The sequence below is a fragment of the Castanea sativa genome, chromosome 1, assembly GCF_040712315.1.
Source record: "Castanea sativa cultivar Marrone di Chiusa Pesio chromosome 1, ASM4071231v1".
Classification (NCBI taxonomy): domain Eukaryota; kingdom Viridiplantae; phylum Streptophyta; class Magnoliopsida; order Fagales; family Fagaceae; genus Castanea; species Castanea sativa.
In genome coordinates, this window is record NC_134013.1 from 38,057,882 (window position 1) to 38,071,592 (window position 13,711).

General features: G+C 36.8%; 1 protein-coding gene across 3 annotated transcripts; it reads left to right on the forward strand.

The window, feature by feature from the left end:
* The first annotated feature begins 7,886 nt into the window (after nt 1-7,886).
* LOC142622830 (zinc finger CCCH domain-containing protein 20) lies at nt 7,887-13,162 on the forward strand. 3 transcript variants are annotated; one of them, XM_075796385.1, is made up of 2 exons: nt 7,887-9,133; nt 12,991-13,009. In XM_075796385.1, the coding sequence occupies exons 1-2, from the start codon at nt 7,959-7,961 to the stop codon at nt 12,992-12,994; spliced, it is 1,179 nt and encodes a 392-aa protein (XP_075652500.1). In that variant the 5' UTR covers nt 7,887-7,958; the 3' UTR covers nt 12,995-13,009. The 3 variants fall into 3 exon arrangements, 2 of the variants coding, with proteins under 2 accessions (XP_075652500.1, XP_075652499.1); XM_075796384.1 differs by lacking the exon at nt 12,991-13,009 and adding an exon at nt 9,279-9,635; XR_012841966.1 differs by lacking the exon at nt 7,887-9,133 and adding an exon at nt 12,886-12,908 and having other exon boundaries at nt 12,991-13,162.
* The last annotated feature ends 549 nt before the right edge of the window (nt 13,163-13,711 follow it).

Below are 13,711 nucleotides of genomic sequence, written 5' to 3' on the forward strand. Positions count from 1 at the left end.
GCAGCAGCTCTTTTCATTACTTAAGCATAATTTGAATGTTGCTCAAGAGAGAATGAAGTGGTTTGCTGACAAAAAGAGAGTGGACAGGTCCTTCGAGGTGGTTGATTGAGTTTATCTTAGGCTGCAACCATACAAACAGACCTTAATTCAGTCCAGGAAGTTTGGGAAGCTAGCCCCTCATTTTTATGGGCCTTTTCAGGTTGTGTTAAAGGTGGGAGAGGTCTCTTGTAAATTTGATCTGCCTGCAGGGTCCCAAATTCATCCTGTGTTTCATGTCTCCAATCTCAAGGCTAAATTGGGTGCTCATGTGGTTCCTAGACCTTCTAAGCCTGCTGTGACTGAAGATCAGATCCTTGCTCCTGAGCTTGTGGTTGTCTTGGACTCTAGGTCTCATCAACTGAGGAGCAGACTCATCACTCAAGTGCTGGTTCAATGGCAGGGTGAGAGTAAGGATGATGCCACTTGGGAGAGTTTGTTTGAGTTGCACCAAAAGTTCCCATACCTTGTGGGCAAGGTTCTTTGAATGGGAGGGAATTGTTAGAAGTGTATAGGTGTATGTGTGTGTAGGGTGCTGATGAGGCAGGCGTGTGTTATTGCATGGTGAGGTGCTGCTGGATGTGCTTGGGCTGCTGATGAAGGGTGCGTCTGTTGCTGATGGGGCATGCGTGCACAACTGATAAGGTGTGGATGTACCAATGCAGCCTGAGTGTGTAATGTGGTTGTGCTTAGATAATGTTGTATTTGATTAGCTGGCATTGTATACTTGTATTTTAGTATAGATATACGTGTATTACTTGTATTGGAGATGTTTTTACATCTGACTTGTGTGGCATTAGAGTTATTTGATATTGTTAGTTAGTTGGAGAGAATGGGCTGGCAGGGTGGTTACACAGCTGGCCTAGAGTTAGTTACTAAAGGGTATTGGACTAGGGAGATGTGTATGGAATTGGAATGAACTTGATTGTTGTTGCTCTCCAAAAGTCCTCTCTCTATTCCCTCTATTCTCTCTATCTCTCTGTTCTCACTTGACCCCTGTTCTTGGAGGCTTGTTGTCCTCGAATTCAACTGTCAAATTTTTCCAATTCCTAGCAGATTTATTTTTTAAAAGAACTCGTGTTGATTTGAAGAATCTTGCTTCGGATCATCAGTTACGAGAAAATATCTCATTTTATCATCCTAATAATCAAAATAAAATAAGAAAATATTATTTACAAGGACTTTATCAACCTCTTCAACATGAATTTGAATAAAACCTCTAAAATATATTCCTAAAGTCGCCACTGTTGCACTTGATGCAATAGCTATTAAAGGTTGAGATTGAGAGTTATAAAAAATAACTTTCAATATTTAGACCTTGAATAAAAAAAGTAAAAAAAGAGTAAAAAAATTAAGATTAAAAAGTAAAAATGGTAAAAATATTTGTGTATGGAGTGGGGGTAATTGCACCTTTTCCAATTCCTAGTTACTCCATTCATGATTAGACATTGGGAATAAACTCCAAGTTAAGGAGCAGGGGCAGACCCACTTAGAAGGGTACTTTTCTAATTTTATATAATTACCCCAAATTTTTTTAAAATTTCCCAAAAAAAAAATTAGATTGGACCCTCCAAAATTCTTAAATATTAGATTTTCACCCCTAAATTTACCTAAAATTTTCAAAAGAAATATGATTAGCCCCCCAAATTCTTCATATTTCTTGTATGATACTATTAAATTGGTTCAATTTTATACTTATTACTCCATGCGTCCCACTTTGTTTGTCCTGCTTGAAAAGTCAAACTTTTTAGAGGAACATCATTTATTGTCTTGTCTACCTTATAAAAATGTATAAGTTTACAAAATTACCCTTAAATAAATTTATCAGCTTTTTTAAAAAAGAGTTATTCTTAATAAGGCAACTAAAAAGGTGCTCAATTAGATTGATTTGTTTTTTAAATATTAGTTAGTTTTCTTTTCAAATAGTTTTGAAAAAAAAGTAGGGGTATGATAGGAACACTAGTAAACTAATAATTTTTATTTTTAGAATTTGGACAATATTTTGGGACATCCTAAAATAAAATAGAGGACAAACAAAATGAAACGGAGGGAGTATTATTTTGGCGCCACATTCATAAAATTCTAGTTCTATCCCTGCTAAGGAGGACTTATTACTACACCAGAAAGACCTTACCTTATATGGTATTATAAACAATTCAAAGAAATTCACTAGTGTAGGAAAAAAGGCGACGATAATCATAAGGTTGGATTGTACGAGAAGTAAAACTAACAACCACTCCAATAAGTTTTCTATAAATGGGCAACCAATTCAACAGCGTTCCCTTGATATGTTTGATTGTTTTCTATTAAAGCAAAGAACTCTCAAGTCACAAATTTGAAATGTTTCTTTTATAAAGTATAGATTCTACTATTTTTACCCCCAAAAAGAAAAAAGAAAAGAAAAAAGATTCTACCTGCACGGCTGCACCTGTTTATTAGCGTAAATGGATAAGAACCCCTAGTTGGGTTTAAGATGAATTCCACAGCTTTTTACCCAAAAAATAATAATAATAAAAAGAAAAAGAATTCCACAGTTCATACCTGTTCCCCTGTTTTTTCTAGCCACATTAAATAAGTTGTGGGCATGACCAATAAGAATAATTCACCTATTCCTTGAAAAAAAAAAAGTAGGGTTGCATTTTCAACATAGATGCTAACTTTAAAATTTTCCTACAGGTTTACTCAAAATAATAATACTGTAATAATTAAGAAAAGTTAATGGATACTTTAAGCTAATTGGTTTAGAATTATTTTTAGAAATTTTTTATGAAAAAAAATTAACTTTTTTGATAGTTTTTTTTATATATATATTTCTCCAAAAAATAGAAATATGTGTATATATATATATATATATATATTTAAATGGTTTATTAATAAATGCTCTAAGGATACCTATAAATAGAACTCATAATAATTAAATTCCAAACGGTTGTATAAAAGATTGATCTTAAAGTTTTTTATATTTTAAATCCATAAGTGCACTAGCATCCGGATTTGTAAACCGGTCTCTATTTTATCATCTAGAAAGTTACTTTATCTATCATACCAACCCATTTTACAATACACTCTACATCCCAGTTTATATTTTTTAACCATTTCAGTTAAATATTCTTTTTTTATTCTTTATTTACCATTTCTTTATTTTTATTTATTCTTTCTTTCTCATTCTTTCTATACAAGAACCATCACAAATCTATTGACGACACCAACACCACCACCACCACCACCAGCCCACTAACACTGCACTACACACCTGACACCACCACTACCAACAACCCACAAAAACTCACAATCCACCATCAACATTCAATTACACCCAAAAAAAAAAAGAGAACACCAACCCATTATCTCCACCACCATAAGCAAAAACCAAACCCACAGCAAGCAAAACCTAGATCTATGGCGAGCAAACCTAGACCCATAACGTCAAATCTATGGCCCATGGCCCATGACAAGCAAATGGCGAGCAAACCCATAGCAAACCCACGACGAGCAAACGGCGAGTACACCCACGGCAAGAAAACGGTAAGCACACCCACGGCAAACCCGTGGCAAACCCACACCACTCAAATTGCAAGACTCGATCCACAGCCCCTCCAATCCACAGCCAAAATATCGAGAGAGAGTTGAAGAAAGAATAGAGAAAAAGAAGAGTGAGAGAAGAAGAGAGAAGAGTCAGAGACGGAGAGTGAGAGTGAGAGAAGAAGAAAAGAAGAAGAGAAAAAATAGAGTTAAAGAGTGAGAAGCAATATAGGAGAGAGAAATTAATATTATTTTACTTATACATACATGTTACAGTAAGTTCTAACTTCTAAATACCCATATTTACTGTAGCTAGGATGGAAAAAAAAAAAGGTTTACGTACCTAGACGTAGTGTGATTTACGTACCTAGAAGAAGAAGAAGAAGAAGAAGAGGAGGAGGAGGAGGAGGAGGAGGAGGAAGACGAAGAAGAAGATAAGAGTGGTAGGCTAAATGACTCATGACAAGAAAGCAAAGTCTTGGATGAAGAATAGAAATGAATGCAACGTGAGAAGAAAGATGTCACACCTATCTTGGCGGTACTTAAGAAGGATTAGTTCAATACAAAGGGGAAAACTTTCGAAAATTACATAAGGGAGGGTAAAACTTAGCAAGGTTTTGTACATTTGATTTTCTAATTGAATTTACAAACCTCTTTGCCATTGGGTTCAATTTAATCGTTTAAAAAGAAATTAATACAATTGGGTGTTTAAATTTAATTAAAGATTTTCTTGAGGAAAATATTAAAGTATATTATATACTGTTCTTAACTTTTACCCCCAACCTAGAAGAATCATAAAATTAACATTTATTATTAGCACAAGAGATATTGCATCTTTCATTATTTAGTATATTTTCCATTTACTATTTTGCAGGTTTCTATGGGAGTCATGGGACTAAATTTTCCAAATTTGTTGTAATTTGTGAATATAGATATAACATTGTAAAATTAATTTCAATTGACGTTCTCCTGAATTACTCATTACATTTTACCATTTAAAATGCTGGCTTAATTAATTGAACGTTTGATAAACGCATATTTCACAATAGCCAATTTTCAACCAAAAAAAAAAAAAAACACAATAGCCAATAGATATCATGTCCTTTGTAAAAAACACAATAGCAAATGCAATAATCACTCGCAATACATGGGATTTATCATAAGTTTTTTCAAATAGTTAAAAAAAAAATTATTTGCTTATATATATTTTAAATATTCAACTAGGTTGGCTCTAGGCATGAGCCTAAGGCCCCATTATCCCAAAAATATTTAAAGGGTTCTAAGGCCCTATTACATAAACAAAAGGTCCTTAACGTTGGACAAAAATATCCTAAAATTGTAGAATGATAATTGATTTCTTTTAAAAGAATTAATCTGCAATTTTGCATCTCACATACACATAATAATAAGAAGAATTCTTTTTAAATTAAGGAAAATAATATAAATAATTGAATAAATAATATTTTACACTAAAATGTTTAGCCTCAGGCCACAAAATGTCTTGTTTTTAATAGATTTAATAGATAGATAGTGGGGATGGCCGAAATAAAGTGGGCTAGTAGAGTTTGAACCATAGACATCAAACACCACAAGAGACGTCCTTACAACTAGTTGTCAATTGAACCCCACAACCATCTTAACAAACTTTCAATGAAAAACAATCACCATAAAGTGAAATAAAATAGGGTCTACACATAAACTCTGTAACATAAACTCAAACCAAAATAATAGTATTTTCAAATAGTGGGTTTTAGTAAGCTCAAATAATAAAGTTTCTTATTATCGAATAAGGGATTTAGGGTTTGATTATTGCCTACAATAAAAATTGATTAGTGGATTGTGTTTCTTATCAATAGGTACCTTTAGCACATTTGTAAATGAACTATTTTATAAAAAAATTTATACCTTTTATGGAATATAAAAAACTATTTAAAAAAACCAGTTAATTTTTTCCTTTCTTATAAAAAGTTTTTAAAGTATTTTGTAAAAAAATGCTCTTAGGTTGTCCTTTAACAAAATCATTTTTTATTTAAATTTGCAGTAGTAATTGACATTGCTGAAAGAACAAAAATCTATATACAATTTTTTTTTTAACTTACTAAATTAACAAGTTTTTTTTTTTTTTTTTTAGAGAGAGTTTCAACCTATGACGTCCGCTCCTGATGACAGCTCTTTATCATTAGACCAAGACAACAATCAGTTTTTGGTGTAGATCGGAATTGAACTCCAGATCTCTTATTAAACCATCAGAAGTTTTACCAGTTGAACTAGTTAGAGCCCACAACTAAATTAACAAGTTATTATTGATGTACAATAAACATGGTTTTAATAGTAACTTTTTAAAAAATGGTGTTGCACTAATTACAATTTTTCATCCCATCAAATTGTGAAAGAGATTGATCTTACCGTTGCTTTAAAAAATGAATTACTTGGCAAATTGATTTTTAAAAAATTCATTTAGTAACTAATCACTTAAATAAAATAAAATAAAAAAGAATTACACTAGCATGCATCTAAACACATAACATAACATATTATCCCAATTGCAAGAACCTAGCATTCATCTATCATAGCATCCTCATTTAATTACCCAAGGGCAGCAATCATATTAAGGCAATAACGTGGCATCTAAACAAGCATGGCATCAAAGCAATTGAACAAGCATGTTTCAACACACAATTATGTTGGGCAATCAAACCAAATGTATGTTCATATGATTATGTATGACTTACCTTACCTAACTCACAACACCCATGCATCAATGTATGTTCATAGTATTCATCTAATCATATACCCTAATCATGTAATCTAAGTAAAAGATAATTAAAACATGTTATACTACCGACCTAGAACCTACACACGTGAGAAATAAACTAAACAGAAGCTAGAATATGCATTTAAATGAAATAAAAACAAGAACAAAAAAATTTTGAGTTTCTTGGTGGAACCTGCATACATCAAGGGGGTCCAGACGCATGTACGAGCCTACGTATACAACCCTATCCAAAAATGCAACGTGCAACACCAATCAAAACCTAATCTAAACAACCTAACATGCTTTTTAATCAATCAACAAGTACCTCATGCAAGAAGCTTTTAGAGCTTGATTTTGACTATTCTCTTCCGCCAGTCTATAAAATAAAATACCTAGATGGTTAGTAAGTTTAACTAAAAGGTTTTGGACTAAAATAATTCACAGCCAAAAAAATTTAGTTTAGGATGCTTTTCAAAAAAAAAAAAAAAAAGAAAATCTTCTCTTGAATAACTTTTTTAGAGTAGATTTTGTCTATTTTTGGAAAAAGGGCGGCATGGCCTTTTTATGGTGTTCAAAAAGAAGGGTTTGAGCCAATTCTAAGCGATTTGGGATTGCCTCTCCCATGATTTTCATAAAAACACGCCTTACAGAGAAATTTGGAACCCTAGTTGTGTACGTAGGCTTGTAGTTGCATACGCAAAAGTTAAGGATGCGTATGTAGGCTTGAGGTCGCATATGTACCCATAGGGTTTCTGTAAGTTTTTCTTTCTTCCAAAAACATTTTTTAACTAAAGAATTTCCATAGTTAGGCCCTAGATCAACCCTAAACCTTCTAGTGTTATTGTCATTGGGGAACGATGACTCAATTTGTAAGGGATACAAAATGAGGTGTTTAAACACCTACCATATTATCAATTCATGAAATTTTTGTGGTATGTCTTATTGATATAGAGTAAAATATTTTAACCAAAAGTTGATATATTATTTTTTAATTTTCATATATGAGTTTTATTAACGTATGACTTTAAGGCATATATTAGTAAATTTATTTTAAGAAATTTTTATGAGAAAATAAAGAAGTATCTGATTTTTTTGATAATTTTTCTAATTTTTCATAAAGGATTTCATAAAATAAATAATTAATGTATATGGTAAGGGTGTGTGGGTATAAATAAATAAATAAATAAATAAATAAATAAATATATATATATATATATATATATATATATATATAACATTCTTAGCTAAAGAAAAAAAACAAGCTTATTTGTCGTTTCACGCGCTATAGAGCGTTCGCTCAGACTAGGGGGGGGAGAGAACAAGTCCAGAGCCAGGCGTCCAAGACGGCAATCGTATAAATTGTCAACATGGAATAAGACAAAGCCACGTAGCATGCCAGCGTAAAAAAAAGCCACATGGAAAACTCAAAAACCGTTGTCAAATCCCTCTGTTAACAGACAAGGTAAGCTAAAATTTCCCCAATATGTATATATTTGGAGCCCAGTGGTAAATGATAACCATAGTTGACCAAAACCAAACCACGGTTAAGCCCCAGTCTACAAGACTAGTTTATAAACCAACCCAGCGTGCCGGGGCTTGAGTAACAATTAACCTCAAACCTCAAACCTCAAACCACCTCCAAAAAATGATGCTCGGAGAGGCACACCATCCCAATCCAACGGTCCACGTCCCTCCATGGCCAACTCAGGACGATCCAACGGCAGAGATTTACTCACCCTACTCGTTAACTTCCCTTTCCGTTAACTCTGACGGCAATGGCAACACCAGCACGGGTGACTACTCCCCTTACTATCTCCAAGACGTCATGACGGCGCTGCAACGTTATTTGCCGTCAAACGAGGCGGACTTGGATTTGGACTCGGATTCGGGTCGTGAAGCGGATGCTCCGGTGGACGCGTACTCATGCGACCATTTCAGGATGTTTGAGTTTAAGGTTAGGAGGTGCGCACGTGGGAGATCACATGACTGGACTGAGTGTCCGTACGCTCACCCGGGTGAAAAGGCCCGGAGGAGAGACCCGAGAAAGTATCACTATTCGGGTACGGCTTGCCCCGATTTCCGAAAGGGAAATTGTAAGAAAGGTGACGCCTGTGAGTTCGCACACGGCGTATTTGAGTGCTGGTTACACCCGGCTCGCTATCGTACGCAGCCTTGTAAAGACGGAACCAGCTGTCGTAGAAGGGTTTGTTTTTTCGCTCATACGCCTGAGCAACTCAGGGTTCTGCCACCTCAGCAGATGCAGAGTCCAACTCCACGGAGTACTGTAGTCAACTCGGTTGACTCCTACGATGGCTCGCCCTTAAGGCATGCCATCGAGGCTGCTAAAACGCTGCCCTTTTTGTCTTCTCCGTCTTCGATATCTCCGCCGGCGACTCCTCCGGCGGCCGATTCTCCTCCCATGTCGCCGATGACTCAGTCGCTGAGTCGTTCACTCGGTTCCGGTTCGATCAACGAAGTGGTGGCTTCTTTGAGGAACTTGCAGCTTGGAAAGGTCAAGTCATTGCCTTCTTCATGGAACGTTCCCGGGTACGGGTCTCCCAGAGGATCCATGCTCCGACCCGGATTTTGTAGCATGCCTACTACTCCGACCCGAGCACCAACCCGTACTGGAATGGGGTACTTCGATGTGTGGGACCAGGGTTGCGAGGAGGAGACTCCAATGGAGAGAGTTGAGTCAGGGAGGGGGTTAAGGGCTAAGATGTTCGAGAAACTGAGAGAGGAGAATTCTCTGGATCGGGTCGACCCGGGTCCATCGACAAGCAGTGCTCCGGATGTCGGATGGGTCTCGGAGCTTGTTAAGTAAGTGAGAGAAGAATTCCGTCTGACGATTTTTATTTTGCTAAGATCTTTATATATATAATATGATTCTATTTTTTGGTGGGTTATTAGTACTACTTAGGGTCCTCTCCCTCTCTCTGGCTATAACAACACTTTGTCTTCTCAGCTCTGAAGGCGAAGCAGAGGCGAGAGAAAGAGAAAAAAGAGACTCTTTAATTTTGGAAAATTATGTGTAAATATTTAAAAGAAATTGTCAGATGGATGGTATGGGTGAAGAGTAGAATCTCTTTTTTGGGGAATTTTCTGAAAACATTGGATTGCTAAGCAAGTAAGGAGGACAAAAATATTGGCCACTTTTTGTATAGGGTAGTCGAAGAAGACGGTGGATCATTCTCTTTTTACTATTTTCTTAATTATTGCTGTGTTTATTATGATCACTATCCCACTTATCATTGTAAATATTTCTCAGTATGTATGCTCTTTATCCTGATGCAATTATTAATGTTTTTGTATATTTTATCAATTTTTTCCTCTTTTTATTATTGTTTTTATTATTATTATTATTATTATTATTGTGCATAGAGTTCTTCTGTTTGTACTGTAGTTGGGTCTGGTTGGATTTGTGCACGATCATAGTTTTTTTTTTTTAGTAGTCCGCATGGCATATTTTCTTTCTTTGTGGATTAAGAATTTTTAATGAACACCCGCAACAAGAATGTTTTAAGTCGCTTTTATCTGTTTTTTGGTTCTGAGTTCTTTTAAATGGGTTTCTCGATGTTCAAAGCTTGCCGTTTACACTATTAATTATTACAACTCTGCCAATTTTTTTGCCCAAAAGTATGTTGTTTTTTTGGGTGAATTAACGGTAAGATGTAAATAATTGAGGATGAAAAAATTATAAGTTTTGATGCTCTGAAAAAAGGTCGTATAGTTCAATTAATATAAGGACCAATAATGTGATATATAAGGACCAACTATGATCACATACTTTAGAGATGGAAATTATATATGTTTTGAAAATTAAATGGATCTCCAAGAGTTTTCGTTCAACTGACACCTAAGTGACAACTATTAATTTATTTTTTTATAAAAAAAAAGGAGTTAAGGGACGCGGATTATGATCATCTGTGTTGACTACGAGTCTTAGGATTTCATAAATCAGGCTGGAACTCTTATTAATTAGATCTATCCATGTGAAGGTTTTTGTTTGTTATTTATGGATAATCTAATATGTTCCCCGGCTATGCTGTTTTTGTGCCTCCTGACTACCATTAGAGCATGTCTAGACAATCTATCAATAGTCAACTTCATATGGATGTCTCTGTGAAAAGGGACAATGGGGAAATAGGGATTAGATTGAATATCGAAATTGGTTGTGGGGTTCTGTTTAGAACAGTTGGGAATTTATTTTTCTCACGAGAAAGTCTTTCATTTTCTTGGACGGAGTGGAAAATTTGAGGAATAGTCTAGAGCTCATTAACATCTTAGTGGGACATAGTTGGAATTCCACATCTTTGTGGGGTATGGTTGGATTTGATGATAAACGAAAGAAATATCTCTGACAAAAAAATAAATTAATAATAATAATGGCCGTAGGAGTAGGAGTATAGGACACTCTGCATAGACGAAAAAAAGAAAAGAAAATTACATTGTCAAAGTAAAAATTGTAGTTCTGTGTATTGTGACTTTGACTTCTAGTTGTCATTTAACCCTCTCAACACGCGAACATCATGAGTTTTCTCGGCATCTCTTGACCTCTTCTAATTCCACAGTATCTTAGCAGATGGTAGAATCGGGACATTGACGAGGACAGAAAAATCAATTACTCATCCATCTTAATGGACGAAATTAAGTCACCCAAACCATCAAAGAAAGATAAGTAACTTCTCAAAATACATTCAATATATTTAATGATGACCATTATTCACAAGTCTTAAACTCTCATAAAAACAATGACTGTTTATGATGTTTATATCGTCAGTCGAATAGGTTCGTCTAGATAGGTTAGCATGAGCTTCGTCTCTGTACTTGCAAGGGTGAGAATAGAATCTTCTTCCTAAGTGGTCATCGGTGTGGTGTCAGTCATGGAGTCTCCGATGGTAAAGTCAGTAACTAGAAATGATAGAGTAGGTTTGCAAGAACTAGAGTATTTTTACAAATGTGCATGTGTGTACCTTCTTCAGCTCTGAGATGTGCTTTATATACATTCTCATTCTTTCTAGCTGTTGCACCCTATTCATGATGCTATAATTGCTTTTTTTGTAACACCGCTGGGCTCATTCAATGTGGGTTTTGATGGGTCTCTAACAGTTTTCTTGGTTGATTTGTGACCGTTTGGGGCACTAAATGCTCTCTTTATGGCACTTCTACCGTCGTCCATCCTCCCTTAGAATGGACGATGGTACTTGACGGGCTCGTCTAGACTGAGATTTATTGGTCCTATCAGCTGCCCCCCAGTCCTGTGATTGTCCTTACGTGTAATGGCGATCATAGGAAGATGGAAGGTTTTCTGTTCAAAGGTGACCCTAGGGATTCCATTTTAGTCGCATTTAATGCGTAGTGATGATGCCGTACACGTTATGGCCACGTGGCACATTCTGATTGGTGGAATTCAATGCTTCACTCATGTGTCTTTTGGGTTTCCCGCCGATTTTCAGTTTTTTGTGCCCAACTCTTATTAAACTTGTCTTCTTTTTCTCTTTCCTCCTTACCTTCTCTCATTTGCGCCATTGTTGCTTTGTGTTTTTCTTCTCCGAGCTTCTTGTAGCGTTTCTTCTTTCTGGGATTTGTTCCTTTTGAGGTACGGTTTCTTTGCTCAAGCTTTACTCTTTGTAGCGAACTTCATTGGCAAAAGATCACTAGCAATTTCCTTTTAACCTTGTTTTTGGGGTTTGGAGTCTTTTCCCCTCTTTTTTTCTTTTTGGGTTCCATGGTAGATAGCTCTGAGGTTAGGAGACTCTGTCCTTCCCTTTTGTTTTTCTTTGCGCGCTTAAGGGCTTCTCTAGGCTCTTCTCGTTCTTTTGGATCTTCAATTGAGGGTTTTGTGTTCAGGGGTAGCAGCCTAGGTCTAGCGTTGGCTGATCTGCTCCCTCTGTTTCGTGAATCAATAGATTGGTTTGAGGGAATAGTGGGTGAATGGAGAGTTATGTCGGAAGTGAGGTCCAGTGAGCTAGAAACTGGGTTGTCGTCTAGCGACGAGCCTGTTGAGGTGGAGAAGGATATTGCGGCTTCTGGCCCCAGAGAGGTTAGGGCTTTTCATGCCCTCGAGGAGGTGTGTAGCCTAGACGCTGAAACTTTCTCCAGGTTTGGGGATATGTTTCAATTCCCTGAGAGGGTTCAGGTTTGTCTTCCTCATGGGGAGGAACGTGCCTGTCATTTTTCGCTTGGGGAAGTTTGTTTCTATGAGGTTGCCTTCTTGCGCAGTCTTAGGTTCCCCATCCACCCCTTCATTATGGAGCTTCTGAATCATTTCAACATCTCTCCTGGGCAACTTATGCCAAACTCATGGAGGATTGTGATTAGTTGTATGGAGATATGGATGGCTGTCACTGAAGAAGACATGATTAGGGTGGACGAGTTCACATATTTGTACCATCTAAAGGAGTCAAAAGAGAATGGGTACTAAGAACTTGTACCCTGGGTCAGGACGGCTAAGATCATTATGGATCTACCATCGTCCTTCCGATATTAGAAATCGAGGTTCTTTTTTGTGTCTGGGGACGAATGGAAGACTCCTTCTAATGAGTTCTGGGTGATGTTCCTAGGTTGATTCGTCGTTAGAGAGCCCCGAGTCTAGGTGCATCGTCCTTCTGCAAGTTTTTGTTCTTTATTCTTTTCCCTTTTTTTTTTTGTGTCTAATCTTTTTGTTTGTTGTGCAGTTAAAAAGCATCCAAAGCTCAAGAGCTGGTCCAAGAAGCGTGTCGAAGTAGCTATTGAATACGCCAAGACTATTGACGACTTCGACAACCTAATTGATCCCAGGACCTTAGCCCGTCACTGCCTAGATCTGGAGCCTTCTTCCTTCGTTCTGCGTACATTTGAAATCGAAGATAAGAAGAGTAAGTGTTTATTTGGTTCATTACTGACTTGGTTTTGTTTTGTTTTTTTTCAACAAGTATTTCTCTTTTGCAGAGATGACGACGAAGTTCAACTAGGGGATGTACGCCAAAATGAGGGCCAAGAAGAATGAGCCCTTCTCCAACCTCGGGAAGAGGGTGGTTCGTGTCGTGGAGAAAGGGACTGCCATCACGCTCTTTACCTCCGTCCCTGGGGCTACAAGGACTGCGTCTCCTGCCACCTCGGTGGAAGAGATCACTCTTCGCCCAAAGAAGTAGCGACTGGCGGACAAGGGCAAAAAGAAGGTTGACTCACGCTCATCCAGAGTTTGGGACAACGCTAGCTTGGCACTGACAAGGGCGCAGGATGCCTTCACCCCTAAGAAGCTCGAGGCCTTTATAGATGTACCTTCCAACGAGATCATGAGTCGTCACATTCACAAGCTCGTCCAACTAAAATATTGCATCACTTATTTTTCCTCTCTTTACCTTCTTTACATGGATCTGAAAGCTAGGTGCTGTGTGATCTCCTTTTTAGGTGCTG

What these genes read in the sequence shown, in the direction of transcription:
- LOC142622830 (XM_075796384.1), top strand. Translation starts at nt 7,959, where the DNA reads ATGATGCTCGGAGAGGCACACCATCCCAATCCAACGGTCCACGTCCCT. An exon ending in TGGGTCTCGGAGCTTGTTAA is followed by an intron (nt 9,134 to 9,278) that starts GTAAGTGAGAGA and finishes TTGTCTTCTCAG; the next exon opens with CTCTGAAGGCGAAGCAGAGG.